Source organism: Taeniopygia guttata, chromosome 1 (assembly GCF_048771995.1).
Source record: "Taeniopygia guttata chromosome 1, bTaeGut7.mat, whole genome shotgun sequence".
Lineage (NCBI taxonomy): Eukaryota > Metazoa > Chordata > Aves > Passeriformes > Estrildidae > Taeniopygia > Taeniopygia guttata.
This window is the reverse complement of record NC_133024.1, coordinates 11,813,030-11,838,657: the sequence shown is the minus strand read 5'-3', so window position 1 is coordinate 11,838,657 and position 25,628 is coordinate 11,813,030. Positions and strand designations below refer to the sequence as shown.

The 25,628-nt window shown below is 40.2% G+C and overlaps 1 protein-coding gene and 1 long non-coding RNA gene across 11 annotated transcripts in view; one reads left to right on the top strand and one right to left on the bottom strand.

The window, feature by feature from the left end:
- Window positions 1-3,315: 3,315 nt before the first annotated feature.
- LOC115493362 (uncharacterized) lies at window positions 3,316-15,570 on the bottom strand. 5 transcript variants are annotated; one of them, XR_012053553.1, is made up of 6 exons: window positions 15,412-15,570; window positions 7,144-7,294; window positions 6,943-7,067; window positions 6,788-6,852; window positions 6,230-6,369; window positions 3,316-4,913 (listed from the first exon to the last, which is right to left on the bottom strand). It is a non-coding gene; the product is annotated as an uncharacterized lncRNA (long non-coding RNA). The 5 variants fall into 5 exon arrangements; XR_012053552.1 differs by having other exon boundaries at window positions 6,943-7,043; XR_012053551.1 differs by lacking the exon at window positions 6,943-7,067 and having other exon boundaries at window positions 7,107-7,294; window positions 15,412-15,569.
- GBE1 (1,4-alpha-glucan branching enzyme 1) overlaps window positions 7,932-25,628 on the top strand; it is a 143,727-nt gene continuing 126,030 nt past the window's right edge. Inside the window, exon 1 of one of the 6 annotated variants that reach the window (XM_072923430.1) lies at window positions 7,932-8,056. In XM_072923430.1, coding sequence (XP_072779531.1) covers window positions 8,001-8,056 — 56 coding nt within the window. In that variant the 5' untranslated portion in view covers window positions 7,932-8,000. Of the gene's footprint in view, window positions 8,057-13,630; window positions 13,669-15,209; window positions 15,444-15,633; window positions 16,136-25,628 lie in introns of those variants that run through there. The other 5 variants (XM_072923438.1, XM_030262981.4, XR_012053545.1 and 2 more) reach the window with 5 other exon arrangements.

Here is a 25,628-nt window from a genome sequence, read left to right as displayed (position 1 = left end):
GTCCTGAGAGCAGGATGAGCAGTGTAGATAAGACAGAATTAGATGCATCATTACCATTTTCAACCCAATTAACATCTCTGCTCTTCAGGATTAAATAAGGTCTGTGATTTGCCTTTTGGTATGGCAGGCTGAAAAAAAAATAAGTCCTAAGGGTAAGAAGAATGAATAATGCTGTAGGAGCAGTATGAAGTAGATTAGGAAATGAATTACAGTAAACTGTCTTATCTGTGAGCTGGGCTTTGAGAACTCTCTTGAGGCCTCAGATGGCCCCCTTCCTCCCACAGATGTTTCTTTGAGAAGAGAGGAACATAAGATTACTGCCTGGGGTGACTAAAAGCCAGGTCCTACAAAAAATTATTTATGCCATCTATAATACTACTAAGAATCATCCTGTTACAAACAATCATGTTTAGCTGATGCAGCAGTTAAAATAAACCTAGGCTAAGGTTTCTCTAAAAACTTATAAAGGAGTTATTTGATCCTTCCTTATGTTGAGCGAAAGCTAACTAGCAGGGTAAGTGCCTCTGACTTGACTAGAACTTGGAGGAATTACTGCTTCAGGAATGTTACACATATCTCACTTCATCTGCTTAGTATTTTCATGGTGAATTCACTTGAAATTTATTAAGGAAGCAGGGACTCACACTGTGATTGGCAATATTTCCAAGAATACATCAAGAGTTATGAAAAAAGAAGTGGTGGAATTGTTAACTGAGGAATGATTTACTTTGCCTTTCTCCCGTTTACTGCCTTGCTTTCCAATTTGAAGTTATACAGTCCAAACTCAGGGCAAATTCAGCCATGTGGCTGCGTCTCCAGAGCAGCAGTGAAAATCACTGCGGTTGCCAAATGGGGCACCCATGGCTCTTGGCAGTACTGCTTGGCATACTGCTGGCAGAATGGCTTCCTGCATGAACTGGAGTGGATAAACTTTCCACCAAGCTACAGAAGGAGAAACATTTTGCTTTCTTCTGTGTCGGAATCTGAGATATTGATGATTCCGATATTGTAGAAAGTCTCTCTTTCAGCCTCACTGCCAAAGAAGAAGCCATAATTCGTCTGTGCTGGTTTCAGGGTTGTTTATTCTGTTTATCTCTAACATGTTCTGCTGCCCTGCCGCAGCTCTGTCCTGCAGGGCAGCGTGTGGGGCTCTGCCCTCAGTGGGATGTTACAAACATTATATACCAGAAACTACCTGTGCTGTATTTACAATAATGTGCCAATATCTGTCACCTACATTGAACAGTGTGTCCCCAGCCTGAACCAACAGAAAAATGCCAACACTGCAGTGAAACATGGAGGGCATGAAGAAGGAGAAAAAGGACAAGACACACCCAATTTCCTCCATCTTGTCCCCTTTGGACCCCTAATCTAGAATCCTAAAATTTTACTTTTGCACCCGTGCCACACTTAATTATTACTTATATCAAACACTCAGAGCTTGTAATTCATGCTGTAAGATTGAAAACTCTTTTCTATGGACAGAGATCACAGACAGTGTCTCTCGGGGCTCTGTCCAGGTGGGCTCCTGACACCCTGCCAGGGTCCCAGGCAATCCAGGGCAGCCAGAGGGAAGCTCTGGATTCCCACACTTCTGTAAAACAGGTCTTGGAGAGATCACAAGTCTCTGCACAGTGGTGTGCTGCCCAGAGTGAATTGTCACACAGAGGCAAATCATCCTGTGTTAATAAGTTTAGAAACAGAGAGGTGCCTCTTTGGGGCTCATCAAAACTTGCTGGCTGTAGGACACTCAAAGTAGGAAGAATCAGATGTACTGAAAGCCAGACATTAAAGGGATACACTCATGAGAAGGAGATTTATATTCAGAAATAAAGAATCTGGGATGCTGTAGGCTCCTCAGGTTCAAAGGAGGGTGTCTCAGGGGAGTTCTGCTACAGTGGGCAGTGCCCTGTCACTCAGAAAGACTGCAATGAAGAAATTAGGCAGAGGCAAGGTCCAGCAACTGCTCTGATCCCGTGGGAGACAGTGCTACTGGATATAAAGGCATTGCTGTCTGACAGCCAGTGAACGCTTAGAAACATTTTTGTTTTAGTCATTTTTTAGTCAAATTGGTAGAAGAACAAGCTCAGTAATTTAATGTTCCTTTTGGGTCTTGATAATCATAGCCTTACAGAAAAATCACTCAAAATGGCATTTGAATAGCCAGATCAAAATGTCTAGCAGAGGCAGTGTGCTAAATATCCACAGGTAACAGGAATATCATGCAAATTCAGTTGAAACAAGATAAAGGCACTCAATTTTCCAGATATAAACTCTAGATTATCATGGTCCTATGTTCAATTCAAATCCTCTCTAAAAAGAAATTGAGTCTAAAAAGAAATTGACTTGTTTAGAACAGAAATGTATATTTAAGAAAAAAATCTTGCATCATTTTCCATGTTTTTATTTCATTGGACCTAGTTTTAACCAACCAAGTTTTCACTGATACAGCAGCAAGGTATGTCATTCTGCCAGCAAAGACACATTCACTGAGTATTATGGTAATTAATATGTACATGAGGAGACATTCCACCCACCTTTAATCAGCTATTCTTAACACCAGAAGTATTTCCCAACCCCTGACAGAAGGAAATTTAACCTTACCCTTGCAAACTTAAGAGCTAGATCAGAAGTGCTACAAGAGGGGGAATTCCAGGTCATCTCAATTATGTGGCACCACATGAAATAATTATATTTGGTTACCCTTCAGAACGATATGTTCTTGAGGGGTAACTTTAATGTACTGCTCCTTCAAACATGGCTACACTCTGAGTGTGCTGCTTTTGATTTTTAAATAGCTTGCACAGCTATAACCCCTGTGTGTTATCTCTAATGATGAATGACAGTATTATATTTACAAGCAGATACCACATTCCTGAAAGATTTTTTTCCTCTTAACTGTCCTGGTTTATAATGTAAGACAAAAGAAATTAAAGGCTTTGTTGAATCTTCTCTAACATAATAGAAAGTCATCAGAGAAGATTTTATACTTTTTACTAAGAGATAATACACAATGCAAAAGACTTTTTATAAAAAATTAAAGTAATAAAACTAATCAAACCCCCTTCAGTTAATATGCAAAGCACTATGTAAAATATATAAACCTTAAAGGCATAATGCACCTGATTTAAACTCAGAGAAAAACTTGTTTTCATGTTTTAGAGTATTAAATAGGTTATAGAATTAATTTAATTTAGTACAGCAACACAACAGAACCCACCGCAGTTCCTCAGTATTGAAAAAGGTCTTGCTGTTTGTGAAAAACTGAACCCTGACAGAAAAATGAAATCATGTGAACAAGCAGGACAGACACCAAAAGCTGAAACACTTAAGTTTATTCTAAAAATGAAAAAAACAGGGAAAGCCATTTGACTGTTTAAATTAAGTTTTCAAAACATTTCTAGATTTAAGAAACACAGAGACAAGAGGTGACAGTTTGCATTCTTTTTTTAATTAATAGGAATATCTATATTTCATGGAATAGAAAGGAAATTAAGAAAATGGGAAACATATGGCAGTTATTTTTCCATTTTTGTTTTCACAGTTATAAATAATCAAGCTTTCCTTTTGCAGAAAAGGAATGGCTCCTTGTGCAACTCCTTGCAAAACTAAGGAAGTATTTTGATCACATCTGCATCTCATATTTCATATTGCTGTCCCTTCATCAGCATGCAATGACATCATGGGGAAACCATCATGCCTATATCATCCATTGATATGCTGTTTAATTTTCTTCCATGTTAATTTTAAATTTCTTAGGGATGTCAATGCCACATGACTTACTGTAAAACAAAGGGAAAAAATCAGTATTAAATAAAAAAATAACTAGACAAAAGAGAGGGAGAAGATAAACACGCTAGCACATAAATCAAGAAAATAAACCTAAAGCAAAAAGTATTACTTTGGGATATTACAAATTTAATAAAGGCAGTTACTAAATTTAATAAAGGCATTTACAAAAACAGCACTAGCATGAAAATACCTAAAACACAAAAATAATTATATTGAAGGAAGTCAACTGAAAAACTTTATTTTGAGCAATGTAATATAACTCATATACAGAGCTCTTTACAAGTCTTGATGCAAATCTTACTCAGAGCTGCAAATAATCCAGCAACTTGGACATAAAAATGAAAAAATTCCTAGAATTGATCACTTGTAGTAGTGCTAGAGTGGTTTCAATCTACCAGAGCACAAATTTCTGGCATGCACAGAGACAAGATGGACGTAAGTCCTTCCATTTAAAGATGCAAAGAATGACTATGATATCTTATATGCTAAGAAAATAATAAGACATAAACAGTTGATCTTGCTTTTTCCTCACTTTTAGGGTGTCTAATACATTTCCTCATTCATCAGCCCTTTTAAATGATAGGTATATCACATGACTGAAGTCAGATTTATATTCACAGTGAACATCTTTTAATTTATGACTAGAATAAAAATTTGATTGTACAGGAGGTTATGTTCCTTGAGACTCAAGGGTTCCCAAATGACAGTAAGGTAGGCACAGTTCACAGAAATTACATGTGTGTACTAAAATCAATCCAGTGAAGATGTAAGTCTATTTTGAAATGACAATTAATAAAAGAAAAGGAACTAGAACACAGAAGTAAGAAGATAAGTATTAGGCACTATGCAACACAAATGATAAAAAAAAATTTGGTGGATACAGCTAAATTATGTGCTTTTCAGTTAGATACACTAGTAATTTAAAGTAAGAGAAGCTAAAACATCCTATGCAAAATAACACAGTTAATACGTGCCCTTAAGTCCTGCAGAGGAAGGTTTTGTTTTTCGGAGGACGTTGATCCAGATTTAGAGAATGACTCAGCTCCCTTTGCAATGTTCCTTGTGCACGTGTTGAATCAGATGGCAACACAGGAGATGCTGAGGAGACAGCTGCAGGAGTGCTTAGGTCAAGAAGCAACAGATAATTCATTAATTTTAAGAGTAATTCAGTATTTTAACTGTGTGCAGCTGAAACAGCAGAAGGAGGAAACAGAACAAGTAATTCTAACAGTGTGGACAATTATCTTATGGATGAAGAAACCTCTTTATTGGCACAAGCTAATTCCTTAACCATAGACAGTAAAAGAACCAGATAATGACAACCAGAAACATGTCAGGAGAGGACTCAGTGTGGTTTATGAGACTAAGCTTTAATGAGTGTAAAGCATGAAACACTTTTGAAAATATTCCTACTTTATAGTCTACTATTCTTAACAGAGAGTACTATTATGGCTACTACTTCACTACTATCAGCCTGACTGACAAAAGGCAGTGAACTGTATCACCGATTAAAAAAATGTTAAATCTATAGAAGGATTTTATTAAAGCAAAAAATATATATCTATAACAAAATACAAATATAATTATCTGTAAAAATACAAATATATTATCTGTAATGATAATTTTGCCTGGAACACCGTGTTATGAGTTTCTGTGATATCACAAAGCAAATGGTGGATGGGTTCCAGAGACTCAGAATAACTACAGGTCCATGTGTTCTCATTTATCCCAACACAATTACTCATATCTCAAATTCTTTGAGAAAAAGAACTGGAATAATTTTTTTACCAGGACATAGCATTTTGAATACTTAAGTATTTCTACAGCATATTTATCAACAGTTGGCTAATGTAAGACTAGTGCACAATAAGCTGATTTACTCATGGCCCCAAAAGCCATAGATATAATGTTTTTCAAGAGCTGTTGGGATTTTAACATAAATTTGGTAAATACTACAGAAGCAGAATAAATTGGAAGAAATATTTGGCTTAAGATTTTTTATATTTTATATTGAAAAATTACTGAATTGCTGATAGGAGGTAAAACAGGCCTTTGAACAGTATGAACATTCATGATGTCTTCCATTTATAGATGCTTTTCCTGAGAAGCTCAATGACAAATCTGAACTTAACAATGCAATGACCTCCATTTTTATAGAGCTTTGCTGACTGTGCACTTCAGCAGAACTACTGTGATTTTGCAAAATCAACCCATCTCTAACCTGTCTCCTGGATTCTCCACTAAGGAATTACAGTTTTATATTGCTGAAACTACTGATTTTAGTAAAGTAAAGGGTTGAGTGATAGAGGAATAAAATTGCAGAGGATGGTAGAAATCTGAGAGCCCAGGAGTAAAGATATTGTGCAATATTAAACTAGCTGGGAATAGGTAAGAGGGAAGCAGATGTTGCAAGGTTTAAAAATAAAAGCAAACTTACACAAAGCTGAGGAATTAGAATCCCCCAACATAAATATCACTGTTCGTCTTGTGAAGGCCTCAGGGGTTAATGACTTACAAAGCAGGTCCCATTTCTTGTCTCCATCAGGAAGACTGGCAAGCTCAGGACTGAGAGGAACTCTGGAAAGGTGACCAGAACATCAGATAAATGAGGCTTTTCTGCATTAATCAGATAAATTATAATGTTAGAATATTTACTGGGATAACAGTAAATATTAGCAGTATGTATATGGTGTAGTAAAGACAATTTTCAGTGTAACAAACCAGTGGAAAACATGGGCACGCCTGTCTGTGAATCCTTGTAGTTGGGTTGCTGAACAACAAAGCCTCTGAAAAAACTTTTGTAGGAGGAAGCCTACAGCCATCATAGAAGACTGGGAACAAATGCAGCAGGTGTGCAGTCCTGTTTTCTGGCAATTATCTCATTTAATATAAAATAAAATAATTTAGGGCAACCCAGGTGCTTCAGGATCACTAACAATCCAAGGAAAGCAAAGAAACAGTAGTTACATCAATTTATGACCTGGCTGTGACTCACTCCAGCCAAACTTTACCGTGGTAAGTGGCAGGTTTTATGAGGGACAGGGAAGCTTTGTTGAAAATCTGAGAGAAAGAGTAGAAAACAGATGGCAGTCAGAGCAAGCTGAGGATAGGTGGATACTGAATGGAAGCACCAAGTCTGCTTATACTTGCTTTAAAGGCCTCTGATCATAGTCCTGTGTGATCAGAGATCTCTGTCTCTGTCCCTTTGTCATGACCCAGCTGAGCACAGACTGTTTTTATTACGGCTTTACCTGTGAAGGACAAAATCACGTACACTGATAGGGGACTCAAGGAAGGAGAAAACCAAAGCCAACCTCTTACTACACGTGTCCACTCTGCTCCTAGAAATACCTGTCTTCCTCTCCTTTTGTAGAAGAAAGGCTGGGCTGAGGGAATGGCACATTCAGCAGGGACTAAGCCTTGGAGATGCAGGTTGTTGAAATCCAGCTGTTCCTGCAATAGCAACTGCCTGCTGTGAGTGGATGTGTAACTCGGTAGGAGCCTGAAAAAGACACAGAATTTGAAAGATTGTATCATCTGGGGATGGATCACAAGCCAAAAGAAAGCAGAGACATATTAGAACCAGAAAAAAACTGTCAGTCTCTGAAGTTTAAGTGGTAGAGACAGACACGCCTTGAATTATGACCAAGGTGTATTTAAAGACCTGTAGTGGATGTCCTGGACACAGAAATGTATTTAGTTTAAGGGCCTGTACACACTGGAACTGTACAGAAAGAGATGGCAACCTATATGAGGGAAGAAGTGATCTAGGGAAACACTAAATAATAGCAAGCAAGAATAACAAACAAAAAGTCCATCAGAGTGCATGACTCAGATTTTTTATAACATCATGCACTCTTTTTTTGTCATTGCTCTTTTTTTTTCAGCATTCACTCTCTGGTAAAAGTGGCAAAAGGGGGATGACAAAGTGAAAAGAGGCAGAAAAGTAGTCCATGCACATATGCAATGGTAGAAAACAGCATAGTAATGAAATAATCAGACCTAGAACAAACACACATGGAAACAACATAAGAAAACTGGGGGAGTGATCCTAGAACTAGCAGATAGCTAACTGAAGACTGGCATAAAGAAAAAGTCAACTAATTACTTATGTCCCACCTTTACACACAGCAAGGTGAACCTCCCCAGCTGAGGATGGCCTGTCTTCCTGGTGGAACTATCGGACAAACGGAAAACAAAGAGCCTGGATGCTGCCTGAGAAGATAATACAATGCAGAAAGAAACAAAGAAGCTGCAAATTCAGGTAGGAGAAATCAGAACTGCTGTGAGCAGGGTGACTGCTGGTGTGTGATGATGCCCTGTTGCAGGGGCTGACGGTACAAGCATGAGGAAATCTGTACCTGGTGGCTGCTTAAACTAAAATGAGATTGGGCACCAATATTAACCCTCGTTTGAGTAGGATTAGGTAATGGAATACAACATCCAGAGATAATTTTGAGAGATAAACAAAAGGCTCAGAGATTATCAGAAAGGAAGGGTGTTTGAAACTGAGGAAAACTGACTGAGAGCCATCAGCACTTCAACTATTCTAATGGAACTGGGACCGCATTAACTTGGAAAACCAAAATTTACCAATATAATACATGACTGTAAATAATATATTCCCAGTGAGGATTGCTATTTGGATTAAAATATAAATATTTAGCTGCTTGTTGAAAAAAATGTTATCTAAAAAAGTTGTCTAATAAATGAAAGTAAATTTTCATACTAAGTAGTAATGAAGTAGTTGTTTTATTAGTATGTAATTCAACATAAAGTATTCAGGAAACAGAAATGCAGCTAATAATCCTGTATATCCTCAGAAACTCATACTGAAGGAGGTGCTGGGTGCCTGGGTAAGTAACTAAGATAACTATTAATTATATTTGGTCCTTTTATTTCCCACAAGTAACACAGTTTAAGCAATCCCTTCCAAATCTATTCATAATGGAAGCTGTGTATCACTTTGTTTTCTTTACTGTATAATTTTGTTAAGCTGCATACATATATAAAAAGTGACAGTCACACCACTTTTCTTTTAACTGAAATTCCATGGCTGATTTTAAAAATAAGCATGATATAAACCTTTCTAATAAGAGAAAAAGGATCCAATCTAAAGGATTTATCGCTTAGCAAGGGAAAAAAAAACAACGATGTGAAGACAGATTAGTTCTTCGTAATCCATGAATATTGATGTTCTCAAAAATTATATATATTTGTCTCGGATGAAGATTTCTATATTTGTAGAAATGTAGAGTTTTAAAATGTAGAGTCTTTGTTTTAAGAAGAAAAGGTGAATCACCAAGTCATACAAAATTTCCAATAGAAAATTGTATTGCATATAGTACAATCATCTATGGCAATGGATTACACAACTGTAAGTGTAGCTCTGTATCACTGGGATTGTGAAGGCTGAAACTTCAATTATTGTACTGTGGTTATTCTAAGACAAATACATAATTATACTCTCAGACCCTTCTGTGGGCTAAAGCATTTTCTGTATAACAAGTATGCATTGCATATATGGATATGTAGATGCATTATTAATGAGGGTGTTGGGTTTTGTTTTCTTCCAAATTTATCCAATATTTTGAAAAATGATAGTGTTAAAATATTCATTGGACTAACAAGAAGTTCTTAGCTCCATATTTGGGGTTTTCATCTAACTACAGCAAAATTTTGAGTCTGGCACTAAGGATCTGGTCCCTGCCCTATTTTCTCTTCACTCAACACACTGTTGGTCGCACCAACTGGGTCAAATGTCACCAACTGCCATTAAAAAGTAAACCAGAACTAATGCTGACAAGATCTAAAAGGCTGTCTGTGGAAAGCATTTTGGACTTCCAAAAGTTCTGCATTTCACACGCAGCTTGCACCAGATCCATCTGCTTTTCCTTCAGTGAACTCAGGAGAGACTTGAATTCATTAATACAACTGAGGTACTATTCTGCTTTTTGAAAACTAAAATACTTCTATACATACCAATGGATTTATATTGACAGAGCTGTCAGAGCATTGGCAGTATGCATCTCCTCTCTTCTCACCTCACCTGACCTCCTGAAGGATTAGATGTGTTACACTCTGAACGATTATCTGGCAACCTCACTTTCTTTTCTGAGTAAAAGGCCAGGCAGCCTAAATGCTTGTAGTGTTTCAGGACTATGCAACCAAGAAACACCCAAGGTAAGATCATTCCTCAGGGGTTTTAGGAAAGACCTGACAATGAACAGCAAGAAAGCAAAATTGGTGCTGATGCTATGGGGGTTCATTCTTCTAAGTGTATTGGATATAACCAATACAGTATTTGGCAAGCGTTAATAAGTTGCTTGTTTAATAGTAATATATTGGAACAGGAGCTGCTGCAACAACAGCAAGAATGTTCCTCTGGGGCAACTATACCAGAGAGCTCAAGCTACTTATTTTCTAAGTGTTAGAGATAAACACACATTGGTAAAACAGAGGTGACAGCTACAAAGTACTGTGGTATGGCATTAAGGAGAGAGTTCAGAATGTTTTATGTTCTTCCTCTTTCTTCTGTATATGCATAAACACATATGCAAACACCAGGAAATTGCAGTAAGTTGTAGAAAGTTGTTACTATTGGCAGTAATTACTTTTGAGAAATATAGAAGGCATACAACAGACAGAGTATCTACAACATCCAAAAATATTATGAAATTCCTGAAGGTTTTATTTGTGTTTTGTTTCTGTGAACTGTTCTACAAATTCTTACTTGATTTTTTAGCAAGACTCATAGACATTTGCACAACAAATATTGTTCTACATCTGTTCTACATCTGGATGTTTTAAAATTGGTATCACACTTTGAAGTGTCTTGATTAATGTGTAAACAACTTAGAAATATATTTACATTTTTTTATAATCAATTATACAAAATAAGGACACCAAAGCATAATCACACTGCAATATTGTGAAAATAAGAAGCTGTCATTATTTAGGACTTTCAGGTTGTTGGAATGTGTTTTTATTTTGCTTTGAATGGCAAGTGAAAATGACATTCCCATCAACTGTGCTTACTGGAATCTTACAACACTGAAACTGGCTTGTTAGTGTTTCAGATTGTGAATTTGTTTTGATCTTTGAAGCTGTGTTGTTATGTAAGACTCCTGAAACCATGACAGGGCAAAGGTGATACCTTAAAAGACAGTATCAATACCCTACATTTCTAATAACCCTCAAACTTAAAATTCTGAAACCTCTAAATTAATAGACATACCAACAGCTACTTGTTTCAATTTACTTGTTTGCTGCAATTTTCAAGGATATATGCTTTGTTCTTCATATGTGATCAAACAGTTGACTCCTTGCTGTAGCACAGTTCTAATTATGGAACAGTGATGTGTTGTTTGGCAGCAGCTGTGCAACACTGACCATTTCCTTTCTCCTATGTGTCTCACCTTGGTGAACCCAAAGATAGGGATACGTGTCATGGGATCATAGAATAGCTTGTGTTGTAAGGGACCTTTAAAGGTCACCTACAACAACCACCCTGCAGTGAGCTACAGCTCCATGCCCAGTGTTTGACCTCTCTGGGAAGACTACTGAGATAAAAGATAATTCTTTTTTAAGGGGTCATTTGCTTTGGATCTGGATGACAACTGTGCCATTAATTTCTTACAGATCCTTGAACAAATAACATGGGGAAGCTTGGCTGGTCAATGTGGCAAAATAAGCTAATTTTCCTTCAAATTTAGAACTCCACTTTGCGTCAGGCACTCAATGTGAAGAAACCAGTCCAAAAGTGGGAGGTTGCAACAGGTTGGTACCCATAATATGCTCAGGTATCTGAAATGTCTTTAAAGGATAGGGGAGCCTTCAAGAATCCATTATTCTGGAACACTGAAGCGCAAAGCTTTTTGAACAGCTGTTTCTGTCCACAGGACACCTTTTCTTGATAAGTTTGCATTATGAGATCCAGTACAGGCACAAGCCACAGGTTGTCAGTTCTTGCTCATGGACCACCTCACATCTACAAGTCATGGGTAGGTGCAATGGCAATAAAAAACACATCTCCCCACATGCAAGCAAACACAGTAGGCCAACCATACCTAGATGTAAAAAGACTTTCAGGAAAAGGAGTTGGAAGGAGTTCTGCCCAGGCTAAAATGATAACAAGTCTTTACATAGCCTTTAAGTATTGAACTGAACCATACAAAGGACGTGCCTTGTGACTTTTCACTTTGAGAGATCAACAACTCTCCAAGGTTCTCAACACAGAGTTAAAAAATATCCTGCTGGCTTTGGTACCTGCCATCTCTTCTGAGACAGGTTAAACTGTGGGATTGGGTCAGTCTCTATGTTAGATGCAGAGCAGAAGCCTGTACCCCAGAGACAATTCAGGCAGGCCTGGAAGCATCTTACAGAGCCAGGCCAGGACCAGGGCCCAGGACTGCTCTAAGCCACTTGACTTAGAAGAATCTGGAGCTCCAGAATTTGCTCTGTAAGAGCCAGTCAAGATCAGAGACCTCACAGATCCATTCTGGCTGTAATATAAAAATAAACTATTGATAAGGGAAAATCTGAACCTGCGCCTTTTTGAAGAAAGATTATTTTCCTGACTTAGTTCCTACAGTTTATCATCTCTGGCATGTTTTACAAAGCAAGTGCAATATATTAGCGAATCAAAATGGAGGTGCTGCATGACAGGAGTAGACATGTTTCTCTTCAAAATTTAGGTTTAATTTTGAACTTTGCATATTAAAAAAACATCTAAATCGATTTTATAAATTTAACTATGCACTTACTGCTCAGCACCACTCTGCAAAATTTTAAAGTATACATAACTTAAGCATGAACATTCTTTGAAAGACTACTTTGGAGTAATTTATATACTCCAGCCTCACTGGTAACTGGGTGCCAGACACATGCCTTAGACACCATTCTTATATGATCCACTGCTGTCCCCATAAAAGAGCAGTTATTCCCAACAGTCCTCCTCTTTCTGTTTCTACTGGCAGCAGCAGCTGGCAGCTTTCTATCCATCCCTGACAAATGCACAAAGACACATCAGCTGTTTGGACAATATTCATTGTCTGAACTGCTGGTTTTGCCTCCAGGTAGAGGATTAAATGGTACTGTCCTGAGAGCCAGCCTCGGCTCATGGTAGGAACACCAGGATCATGGTGTAATCAGTGATCAAAATAACATATGCCTCAGTATCTTGCAATTACTTGTGACAAAGCAGGCAGATAAAATCATGCCCAAGTTGTAAAATGAAACATGAGTAGATACAAATGGTATGCTTATCCATATTCTGGTTCACAGGGTGTTAAATATATCACTAGGGCTCTGTTATAAGGACAGGGGCTATCTGCAGAATTTAACTTCCTGAAATTCAAGGTTGCTTATATATGAGGCTGCATGCTGTGTCCTTTCTACTTAAAATTAATGTTACAAAGGGGTCCCTGTCTCCAGGGAGGTGCAAGTCACAGCTACATTCCTACACAAATTGCTAATGCTCATTTATAGATGTCTCTCTTGTGTTTATGATGAAAAGCTAGTAACAATGCTGGGAATTTGCTTGGGCTTCCTGACAATGAATAAAACCAGAGAAACTGTGCTAAGACTGAAGCTCCCATTTCCAATGCTCATGCATTTAGAGGCTGCAGAATTGCTTTTCCACCTCCACTTCAACCAGCAGTGAAGTGCCCTCTCCAGTACCAAACACCTGGAAGCCCCAAAGTAGCAGCACATGTAACATGCAACTATTGTAAAAAACACAATTTCCTGACTCTTGATAATAAGCTGGAATTTCTCTTCTCCTTTTAGTTGGCCAAGCTATTTGAGTGTGAGAATTTGAGGAGAATTTGCAGAACAATACGATGCACACAGTATGAGGAAAGAAGCAAAAAGATGGTAAGAGTTGTTAAACATTGTTTTAGCAGAGGCACTGAAATCACTGCCACACAGCAAGCTTTGAGAATCCTGGGTAATTTTAAAAACAGTTTTTCAGTCTCCAGTGACTGAAGAAATTGTGGCCATTGTGAAAAAAAAAAAATTGATCTTTCAGAGCAGGATATGATGAGCAGTTCTGCTACAGCACAGATGCTGCTTCTTTCAATAACTCAACCCAAAACTCCTTGGGCCTCCTGTTAGGTAGGGCAACTGCTGAAGCAAACAGTATGACTACTGCCCCACAGTCTTAGGACAGAATATTTGTTGCACTCCATAAGGAGAAAAAGAACAAAGGTACCTGAACTTTTGCCTGTGTAGTTAGAAACTGCTACAAGGAAGGAAATAAAGTGTAGTTAAGTGTACATGCATTGTTGATGAAACAAATCATTATAGAAACTTTCACTGTAGCCAGTTTTGTGAGAAGTAATAAATGAACTGTTAGTGTTCATCAGACACGATGCTGTTAAGTCATTTGGCAGACAGGAAGGAGAAACAGCACTAAAATCCAGAGGAAGCCAAGACAGGGGGATGAGTCTCAAACTGAGGACAACAATTTTGGCGATGGCTGTGGGAACGAGTTAAGGTATCTAGAGGCTGAAAAGTTTCTAAACTGTGTCTGAAAGCATTCAAAAGAAGCCTCTAAATAAACTTTCTCACTACATATCAAAACAAAGCAAACTTGCTGGACCTTAAATAAAAGTGCTCAATGCTGACCTAGAGGCATGGTCAGGCTGGTGATTAGTTGCCTTGGATATTTGGTGGCCTATCCAAAAACAAGACATGTTGCTATTAGGTCAAAAACTTCCACAGCAATCTACCTGTGCTATTCAGCATTTCGAGCTGCACTAGGATCAGTTGAACCAATCTTACCACGTTTGGAGTTTATGTGTCTGATAAAGCAACATTTTGCAGTGTTTATAAGTATCCCCAGTCTTGTTTTGCTGAGCTGTCTATGAGCACATCAGCACCCTATCAAACAGTCCAGAAATTTATTCCAGCACTCCCGATGATGCCAAATCTGCTTTGGGGGTGTGTTGATTTTGGCTGGGGTGTGCGGTGGGCTTTATGTGTGTGGGAACAGAGTTCACCCGGCAGCTGACACGCTGAAAAGGACATCAAAGAGCCACTAAGAAAACAAACCGGGGGACTGCCGAGCCGCGGCAGGCAGACATCCCCATCCTGCCGGGCGGCTCGGCTACCGCAAATGTTTTATTTTTTTACTCTGCTGTCACCGCACGCCGTTCGGAGACCGGCGCTTCTCGCACACCGCCCGCGGCAGCGAGCCGGGGCTGCCGGACCGAGCCCATCGGCGAGGGAAGCCGGGCCGGGCAGCCCCGGCATCCCTCCGGCAGCAGCGGAGCCCCGGGCCGGGCACCCCCGGCGTCCCTCCGGCAGCAGCGGAGCCCCGGGCCGGGCCGGGTACCCCTGACATCCCTCCGGCAGCAGCGGAGCCCCGGGCCGGGCCGGGCCGGGTACCCCCGGCATCCCTCCGGCAGCAGCGGAGCCCCGGCCCCGCCGCAGCGCGGGCGGGGAGAGGCGGCGGAGGCGGCCCCGGGCGGTGGGCGGGGAGAGGCCGGGGCACCCGGCCCCCTCCCCGGCTGTATTTAGCGGCGCCGCGGATCACGCGGAGCCCGCGGCGGCGACATGGCCGCCGCCAGCACGGAGCCGCCGAGGCTGAAGCAGCTGCTGGAGCGGGACCCTTACCTGGCGCCCTTCCGGACGGACTTCCAGCGCAGGTACCGCGGGGCGGCCGGGCCGGGCCGTGTCCCCTCCCCTCGGCCGGGGCGGCTCCGCTTCCCTTCCGGCGGAGGCGCCGCCGCCGCGGGCGGAGCCGGGGCTCGGCGAGGCCTGGCGGGCCGGGGCGGTGCGGGAGGCCTCGGCCGTGCGGAGCCGGCTCGCCTCGGGCGGCAGCGCTGCGCCCGCCGGCCCTCCCGAGAGCGGCGGGGGCGGCACCCGGGCAGCCGGGCCGTGGGGCGCAGCCGGGACAGCTTCGCGGAATCACAGAAGGGTTGGGGTTGGAAGGGACCTTAAAGATCATCTGCCGTGGGCAGGGACACCTGCCACTTGTTCAGGTTGCTTAGAGCTGCATCCAGCCTGGCTCTGAACTTTTCCAGGGATGGGACAACCACAACTTCACTGGCTAGCGTGTTCCAGTTCCTCACCACCCTTACAATAATAAAAAAAGTTTTTCTTTATATCTAATCTGAGCCTACTCCTAGCATGAACCTGTTTCCTCTTGACCTGTCACTACCTGTGAGTAGTCTAGCCGCATCTTTCCTGTAAGCTCCCTTCAGGTACTCTAAGGCTGCCATTAGGTCACCCCTAAGCCTTTTCTTGCACTGGCTGCACAATCCCAGTTCTCTCAGCCTTTCCTCATGGGAGAAATGCTTCATCAGCTTGGTGGCCTCCTCTGGACTTGTTCCAAAAGGTCAGTGCCCCTCTTGGGTTGGGGATCCCAGAGCTGGATGGTGTCAGGATGTGGGGGTGTTGCACTGAGCTACTATCACTAACAAAAGAGTTTAGCTGCAATAATCTGGAAATAAACTGCTCCTGAATCTCGTCTTTCCAGAAAATTTTCCTGCAGGCACATGTTTTGAGATGTCCCTGAATCGCCAGCTCAGCTGTTCGGCAGACCTGCAATGCATGAAGTAGCAGAGTGTGCATTAGGTTGGTGCCAGGTTGCTGGTCTGAGCATCCCTTTTTTTGTGCCTCTTGCTGGAAACTCTGTCACCGACCCTCTGTTCAGGGCCTGGGTGAGAGCTTGCTAGTAGCAGCCTGGGCCAGAGGAGGCCTGCATCCTGCAGAGCCAGGCTGCTGGCCTGGAAAAGCTGCTGAAACCTCACCCGCTGATTGAACACAGTCATTGGGAGCTTTTATGTTGCGCATTTATGTTGTGTTTCTCTAGTGCTTCTCTGGCAATCAAAATAATTGTAGTACTGACCAAAACCCTGTGTCCCAGAAGTCTGGAAAAGTCTCTTGTGTGAGGTATGTAAGAAGGAATATAATTTTTTTTAAAATTTTAAGTCTTTGCCTTTTTTTTTTTTTTTTTTTCTCGTTCCCATGTTCTACATGGTTTAACATTGCGGGTGTCCTGTTGGGTTCTGGTATTGAATAGTGGTAAGCCTAGATCTTGTAAAATAGGATTAAGGATTGAGTAAACTATTAGGCTGACTTGCAGAGCATTTTCTCAAACTAATCTCTTAATGACTGAACAACTGAGAGCTTTATACAGTGGTTCCTGACAAGCTCCTGGCTATACATGTAGTGCTGTAAAACACCTAATTTTTTCAGTGGGAAGCCAGGGTGTAGGAATTATAAATGGGCAGATCTGGCTCTTAATAAAAGTATTTGTGAAAACATTTGGGCTCCCCGAATGTGCCTGTCATCAAAACACTCATATTGTGGATAGTGATGTTTATATTTCTGAGGATAGTATGACTGTACTGAGTACATTGAGTTTGCAAAACTTTTCTGTCCTTCTCAGATTTGTGCATCTTTAGCATAGAGCTTCAGATGGTCCTGTGTCTATCTTGTCACTTTCTGGTTCCTGAGCCTCCAGTTGGTCACTTGCCATAGAATTATTGTGAAAGCATGGATCCTGTAAATTAACTTAGAAGAATAAAGCAAAACTTTTATGGCAATCTGTGATGAACAGGATGATTTATTCTAAGCCCAAAGAAGCAGCACATCCTGTGGATGGTGGAGAGTGCCAGGGAGGGGAAGTTGTAAGTACAGGGGAAAGCCTGTTAGTGTCTGCATGCAGTGCTCATTGTCGGTTCTTTGAATTGTGATTCAGTCTGTAATGGCTTTGGGGCAAGAGTGCCCAGGAAAAGGAGTTTTGCAGCCTACTTGCTGTTTGTGTGAAGAACCAGTTCTTTGGGGCCGGCAGTATATGGGATTTGCTTACTTTATGTCCAGTTCCTTTCCTGGGGGAGGTGGTGAACAGCCCTGTGCAACTGTGTGTGCTGTGTCAGAAATCCTTAGCAGTGTGGGACTATGTGATCTTTGTTCCAGGCTGAAGGGTCCTGATGCATTTAACTGGTGGTTGTAGGACCCATGACTGTGGTAGGGGACTCGTTAAATAACGTGTGTGATGAAGCTGCCAGGAGTATGTGCTGTTAAGCAAATCTCTGTGTTAAGAGTTGGTTGTTTGTCAGCTGCTTGCCATGGCCTCATCATAGGTAGGACAGAAGGACTATATTAGCAATTCATTTAGTTTGGTAGAGTAGGAAAACTGAGTAGAAATGACGCTACTCAACTGCTGAGCCGGTGACAATCTGTTCATTATTCCTTCTTTTACTGTTGTCTGACTTTACCTTTGCTGTGGATACCCCTGCCCACTAACTTTTTTTTTTTCCCAGTTGAACAGTTTAGATAACAGAAGTACATGCAGTCTCTCAGTTCAGATGGTTGAGTTTTTCCTGATAAAGGGGATGGGAGGCAGATTTGGTCCCTGGCACCCTGTTGCACTAGAAGTATCTTACTTGCTTGGCTTAGGAAGCTTTGGGAAAAAATACAAGTGAAAGAGACCTATCAATTACAATATACATGGACTCATTTCCTGTCTGAGCCTATTAGAGTTTGTAATGATATTGACCATACCTAATATTAAACCAATTCATCATGGAGTTATGGAAATTTAACAGCTTATAGTTTACATACTGTGTATTGCCTAAAGAAATAAAAATTGGGGCTTTTGAAGAGAATTAAGGATGCTTAAGAAACAAAGCTTTTAAACTTTTATTGGTGGACATCCTTATATTATACCTTGTGCAGTAAGATGTGAAACAGTCCTCCCTTTATCTTGCTCAGTAAAAGTTCTTTTGCAGAAGTGATGGGAAATAAAAAATTAGGCAGTGACATCAGCAAGTTGCTGATTTGCCCTTTGGGCTTGGGTCTATCTGCTCTCTTACCTGTGGCACTGTATTAGCACGGCCAGGTGATTGTTAGTAAATAACTTTGTAGCTGTGTATCCATGGCTGTGAGAGGCTGCACAGCTGACTTGGTTATTCCCACACTCAAAGACCGACCATTTCTGCTGTTGGATTGGGCTGCTCAGGACCTTGTTGGGTTGGGTCTCTGAGAATGTGTTTTCTCAGCCTCCTTGGGCAGCTTCTCTCTGTGTTTGGCTACCCAAATTGTGTAAATTTCTTTTTTAATACTGTAACATAACAGTATGAAAACATAACTTGATACAGTGTTGTTGCTTCTGGTCTGTTTTCCCTGTCCCCCTTGGAGTGCAGCCTGGCTCATTGTTTTCTTTAGGCACTCACAGCTACCTGTATCTCTAGCTAGCTTAAAACTGTGAGTGGATATGAGCAGCCCATGCCTCCTCGAGTTAACTTTTGTACATCTGTTCTGAGGAAATCCATCTCTCAGGCCCTACCTGTGTGCCATAGGTAGAAGGCAGTCCGGGAACAAAAAGCTGTCTTCTGCAGAGGCTGTAGTGTGTTCCTGTTCATCTATGCCTTGAGCAAGTGCAGGCCTCTCTTGCTGGGGTTCACGTCTGCCTCTCCTGCCCTGTGCTGTGCTCCTTCACCCACAGGATGGTCACCACAGCAGCATAGCTAATACTGAGATCTTTGTGCATTCGTTTTGGTTTTGTTTCTGTCAGAGAGAGTGGTTTGCTGAAGGCCAGACAGGCTTTAGTCACATCAGACTGGATTCTGCAGTGTAATACGATTATCCTGATTCACCTTGAGAATTGCCAGATCCATGATGAAATGAATTGTGATGTTGCATCAAGTTCTGAAAATTTTCCTCTTGCTTTCAAGGACTGTCTCCTTTAACCTCCTGTCAAGTGTAACTTTGTGTTTTAGACAACTGACTGTTTTCCCTCTCTTGCATAAAGCCTCGAGAAATGCTGAATGAGTGCTTTGATAGGAACAAAGGGTTTCTCTAAAGTAATGCCTAAAATGTGATAGTAGGACCTAGTAATGCCATAAGCATGGAGGATGGACTGACATAATTAAATGAGTGACTAGGAGGAAGAAAGACTTCTGGTCACGTTCCCTTTTCAGTACTTTGTCATGCCTGGGCATGTTGTAAATGGTGTTCATGGAGAAAACAGAAAATTGTAATTTTTTCTCTTTTGATGAATGCCTGAATTTGATCCTGAGTCAAGGAAGGAGTATCATCTTTGGGATGAAGGGAAAACAGTGTCTCTATAGTGAACTGCTCAGCCTTAACCCAAATATAAATTATTCAGATCTCTAAATAAGAATTTGCTTAAAAAGCAAACAAAAAAAATTCCCAAGTCGTAGTGCTTGTGTAGAGTATCACTGAGCTACATTGTTTGACCATCTGTGATATGTTTGCCCACAAGTATTTTGTTAAAGTGTTATTTAGACTAAAGACTTTGTATAATTTAGTATGTATTTTTATTCTTTTACCTCTTATAGCATAATTGGTTCAACTAAAACCATTAATGCCTGTGGTGTAATTGCATTTTATGGAATTACAAACTGGTGTTAGAAACTGTTACCTATTAGAATTTTCTGCTATAACAATGTGCATGGCTTATTATATTTTACAAGACTGTGCAGCTGCCTCTGTAACCTACTGATTATGTAGCCTTTGGGGAAAGCTTTTTTTGAATAGTTTGATTTATGGAATAAATAAGAAAAATTATACCAATGCATAGCTTCAGTCTTTGTCTTCAAACATCACTGGTTTGTTGAGCTAGATAAAATGCTGCTGAAAGTGCTTGACCATATGTATGGGTTGAGAGAGAGGAGTTCTATTCCTTCTGAAGTGTTCACAAGCTGATCGAGATGGGAATGTGTACTCAGTGGCTTTTGTAGCAGTATCAATTACCAAAATGTCCTCTCGCTTGGCTCATATTTTCTTGTAGTGTTCTGAGATCTCTCCATTCTTACAAATGGGAAATACTTGCCATTCTTCCATTTTTATCTCCCATTTTGTATCTGATCAATGCCAGTTTAATGCTGCATCATGGTTCTGTCTTTTTTAATCTTTTTTAAAGATGAACAGTGGTGGGTACCTGAGTGAGGTATTGAAAATGAAGAGGTGTTGAGTTGGGTGTGATAGGGCTGAGTAGGAAGGCAGCTGTTGGGGTCTAACAAGTTTAGGAATGGCAGTTGAAGGGTAACTAAGCTAGAATCCTATTTTTAGATTGAGATGGAAAGGGGAGAAGGACTGGAGTATGATCTGTCACAATTAACACAACTATTATGTATCATAATGGAAACTGGATTTTCCTTTTCCATTTTCTCTCATACAGATTGTTGTATTGGGTGGGCAGAACTAAATAGTCAAGAAAAACCATTTAATATATGGCTGTATTTGGTTGGTTTTGGTGGCCTCCCATAAGTTCAGGAGACTTCTGTTGATTCTAGAACCCTGCCAATTTAATGGAATATATCCTTCTGCATTATTATGGTCCAAATGCTCATGTGCATTTGGATTACTAACCTTGACAAGTATAGTTGACTATCTCACTCATGAACTTAATTTTTAAGTGTCTGAGGAAGTATTTACATGGGCCAATGTACATCTAGCTTATGTATGTCTGGTGTAGCACTCATCAAAAGATTCAAGTTGGAATTGTGTTACTAGCTGCCAGATTTATAAAAAGGCAGGGAAATAGAAGGATGTAGGTATTGCTTTTTGTTAGCAGACTGATTGCCTCTGTATAAAAATTAAAATTTGGTGTTCTCTGAAAAAATGAATTGAGGCCCCCTCAGCTCTGTTATGTAGTGTTGGCTTATCTGAGCATGTTGGATCAACTCTGAGAATTTGCCTGGAATTCTGTAAAAATTCATTACGTGACCAGGAATCTGATTACTGTTTCACTTGTATAGTGAGGAGAAGCTTTGTCTTGCTGAATACTTCACATTCAGGTATTTATGCATGTTTCTTCACTGCTTCAAAGATGTAAAGAAGGCTTTCTTATGGACGTCTGTCTTAAACTGACATCCTATCTCATGAAGATACTTTTCTCCCCCTGTTCAATTTCAATATTTATGTGTAGACACTTTTCTTTCAGGCTCCCTGTTACCATTTATTTACTCCCAGTATCTCATCCTATCTGTTCCTTCATTTTCTGCCACAAAAGATAGCTCCTTTTGGCTTGTTCAATGTCAGAGATCTAAAATCTCTCACTCAGGCTTGCGTTTGCTTTGTACTTTCTGAAACTTTGTTTCATACAGTTATTCATCGGGTTAAAAAGAAAATAATGACTTCAGGCAAAGTGTCTAGTGCAACATGATCAGGTCTTTGTATTTAAAATGTTAAAAATGTAAGTTTTCTTCTGGAAAAAGAATATTCAGCAAAAGAAAAAGTTTCGACCTAGAATATGGCTGCCTCTTCCCCAGGTATCTGACAGTTTGATGTTCTTACAGCACCTCATGTTAAGAAATTCAAGGCCAGTTGTTAGAGATGAGTCCTGTTGATTCTACAAAGAATACACCTCCAGGATGCTGCTCTTGGAAGTACCTAATTAGTGACTATTATCTGGACATTATTTAAAATTAAAATCTAGGCTCTTGGCAAAAGAGATGTCTGAAGACCTGCCAAAAGACCCAGCTTGATTAGTTCTATTATGTGAACATGTTAAAGAAATTGTTCCATGAATCTGGGAAATTCTAAGGCTAAACTTATATTCTCTTGGTATACTTAACAAAAAACCCTTACTGCCAGTTTTAGTCATTCAACTGTGATTCCATTGACTGGTATTACTTGCAGGTAGAGGTAGCTGTAATGCTTTTTGTTAGACACCCTCCTTTTCTCTTTGAAGCTGTTGCTCAGGCATAGGATACTTTGGTCCTTTGTATCCTTGCTGTCCTGGTGTGTTGCTTTGCCTCTGTTAGTGCTTAGCGTGTCTGCCCTTGTGCTTACGGATGGAGAGGGAAAATATTTTCAAATTGGATCATGAAGTTCTGGTAAGGATGGGCCTACATTCCTCAGAGAAGGAATGCCACTGCTAAAAGGTTATGCCAAGTTCAGAAAAATGTAGCCTAGATGTACAAAAGGAGTGATGCTCAGTCACACAAAATTAACTGAGATGTGCTAGTTTCAAATAGAAAATGTGAGTTTCAGCCTTTGTTGCCTGAACTGGTGTTGTGCTGATTGAGTGAATTTGTGTTTCACAGTCTTTAAAGGGAGGTTGGGATCTGGATTCTCCCACTTACAAGTGGTTTAGGTATGACATGCCAAAGTAAGGATGCTGTCTTTTATGTGGGAATAGAAGTGTGGAGAAATTCTGCTGAAGCATTACATTAGAAGAGTAAGGACTTCAAGCTTATCAGTATTTCTTCTTTAATTTCTTCCACTCAAAACCAAATCCTAACTTTTCAGTAAAGAAAAGCTTCTGGAAGTGTGGATAAGTTGGCATATGTAAACAAGCTACATGGATCTTGAACAATGCTTGCTAATCTGTGTGATTGTAAGATAATTACTTCTCTATTTCTGGGCATTGGTTACAGTCTGATCTTCATTTGCTCTCATCCTTCTCTTCAAGAGGGAGCTGCTAGAAAAGGTTCTTTAGGAGACATTGCCTTGGGACAAGGCAAAAAAAAAATAAACTTACTGCTGATCACAGATGTAGGTAGTTTATGACCCTTAGTTTGGGGACTTTTTTTTTTTTTGAGAAAACAGTGTATTAGATAGTGGCTAAGCTGTGCCAGCTGTGTGTGGGTCAGACTTCTGGTTTGAGGGCACTCTTTTTCCTAATATGTTCCTGAGAGGCAGGCTATATTTATGTACCTCCAGGCATTCCCCATAGTCACATGAATGCATTGTCATCATCAAATCCAAGTTTTTGGTTGTGTAAGCATTTGATAAGATGATTCAGAAGAAAGGCAGGAGGGCCAGGGGGAATTGTCTGAAAGACTCTTATTAAAATCATGCTGAGTTACTGTGTGTTGTAAATGAAAACATGCTGCACTACTGCAACTGTTTGGAAATTGCCCATCTAGAATGTATTCACTGCATGAACATAAGAGTCAGCAGCTCATTTTAGCAGCTTTAGGGGGCATCCTGATTGTACTGTACCTGCTATCCCAGCAAAAAAAAAAAAAAAAAAAAAAAAAAAAAGTTAATAAATTCTGTTTTATGTGTCAGGCTTAAGCAAGTTAACATTATTATTTGACACCTGTTAATAGTTAACATTATTTGATACTTACTGGAGGATATGTCCCCAGTATAAATGTTCCTGGTATGACAGGAATTGGTAAGCTGTAAGGTCATGGATGCTTTCTAGTTTAAGAAAAAGAATTCAATTTTCATCATAAGAAATTATGACTCTCTGATCACTTTCAGCAAGGTTTAATTTGACCTGAATAAACACTTCTTTCTTGAAAATGCTACTCTTTTAAATTGTTGAAGCTTTACAGAAATAAGGAGTTTGGAATACTCCTTTCGTTGCCAGCTTTTTTGAGGAAATTTGGGCAGCATGAAAATAATTGCACAATATGTTTATTTTGTTACACAAACAGTAGTGATGACTTCATAGAAGCATTTGTGACACAACAGATGTGATGGTCTGGGAGAGGAGCTGGTACAGGGGCTCTCCAGAGCTTAGAGCTAAAATCTACCTTTTTGAGAAGTAGAAATTAGAGAACTTGGTACATCAGTGTAAGACTTAAGGTAAATAAATACTTTGTGTTTATTCTCAAATCCTTTCTCAGCCTGTATTTTGATGGGATTTGTCATCTTGTGTTATTTCCTGTGTCCCACCCTTCTGCAGCTGTCCTTCTCACTCCCTGAAAACCTTTGACATCCCTAAGAGAAATACAGAAGGAATGAGGGAAGAAAGGAAGGAACAAAGTTCAAAAAACTTTCTTAACTCCTTGGTAAGAAAGGAATGAATAAAGTTGAGAAAAGACAAGCTTTACAAACTTGTTTAGACTACAGCTTCTTTTGAGAATGTTAAAGCAGTGGGGAACAAGGTCAGGCTTCTGCATGCTGAATGAGCCAGCTAATTTAAATCTACTTTCTGAACAACCGAATACTGTCTCTCTGTGAACTCCCAGGCATTAACTTAATCTTTGGAAAGCTCATGGATCATCGTATCTTTCACGTTGAATAAATGGATATTGTTTTTAATAAAATACTTCACTTCTGGGAAGTAAACAGTATGTCTAGTTCTGCCAATGGTATGGTCTCTCTGAACATGTGTGTGAGGTTTTTTCCCAGTGAAACATAGTCTGTTGGAAAAGGTTTTCCATTTCCCTTTCAGTAGGGCTCAGGTGTCTTCTGTACATTTTTTTATTGTCACTTAAAGAGGAAGCTATTTAGAAAAATACAGCTTAAAAAAAAAAAGGATCATTGGCAGAATATAATTAAATTTTTCATCTTACAAATAATGTGGTGGCTGTACTATCTTCTTCCTTTGGTCCAGTCTTTGAGTCTTAATTAACTGTACCAATTTGCCCATATTCTTTTTAGTTAGGGTTCTCTTTGTCATTTTGTTTTTCTTCATCTCTTGGCTGCTTTCTTGGTGCTGGTTATCAATTGTTTTGAACAACAGGTGCTTTTGGGTTATTGCACAGCAGTAGCACGAGTAGAAGAATAATCTCCTCATTGGCAAGCCCCAAAGTGGTGGGAGAGAGGCTGCAGCAAAGCGTAGCATTTGGGTTACACACTTGAGTCTGTGTCCATTGTCTAAGCAGCTTTTCCCCTTTCTTGGAGAAAGCAAATCCAAGGAGGTGTTGCTGCCTGCTTTGTCAGGCAGTGAGGGGGAAAGTCTAAAGTGATAAACGGATTAAAAAGGTCAGTTGAGGCAGGAGCTTGGTACTGGTAAGAATATCAGAATGGTCTGTGTTTTAACTCTTTCCTCCCTGTCCTGCCTCCATGTATAACCCCCAAACAGAAACATCCGCCTCTAAAAATGCGGAGGAATTGGATCCCTAAAGATGTTTTTAGTATGTGCGAAATTCAAAGCAGTTGTAGCTTAGCTT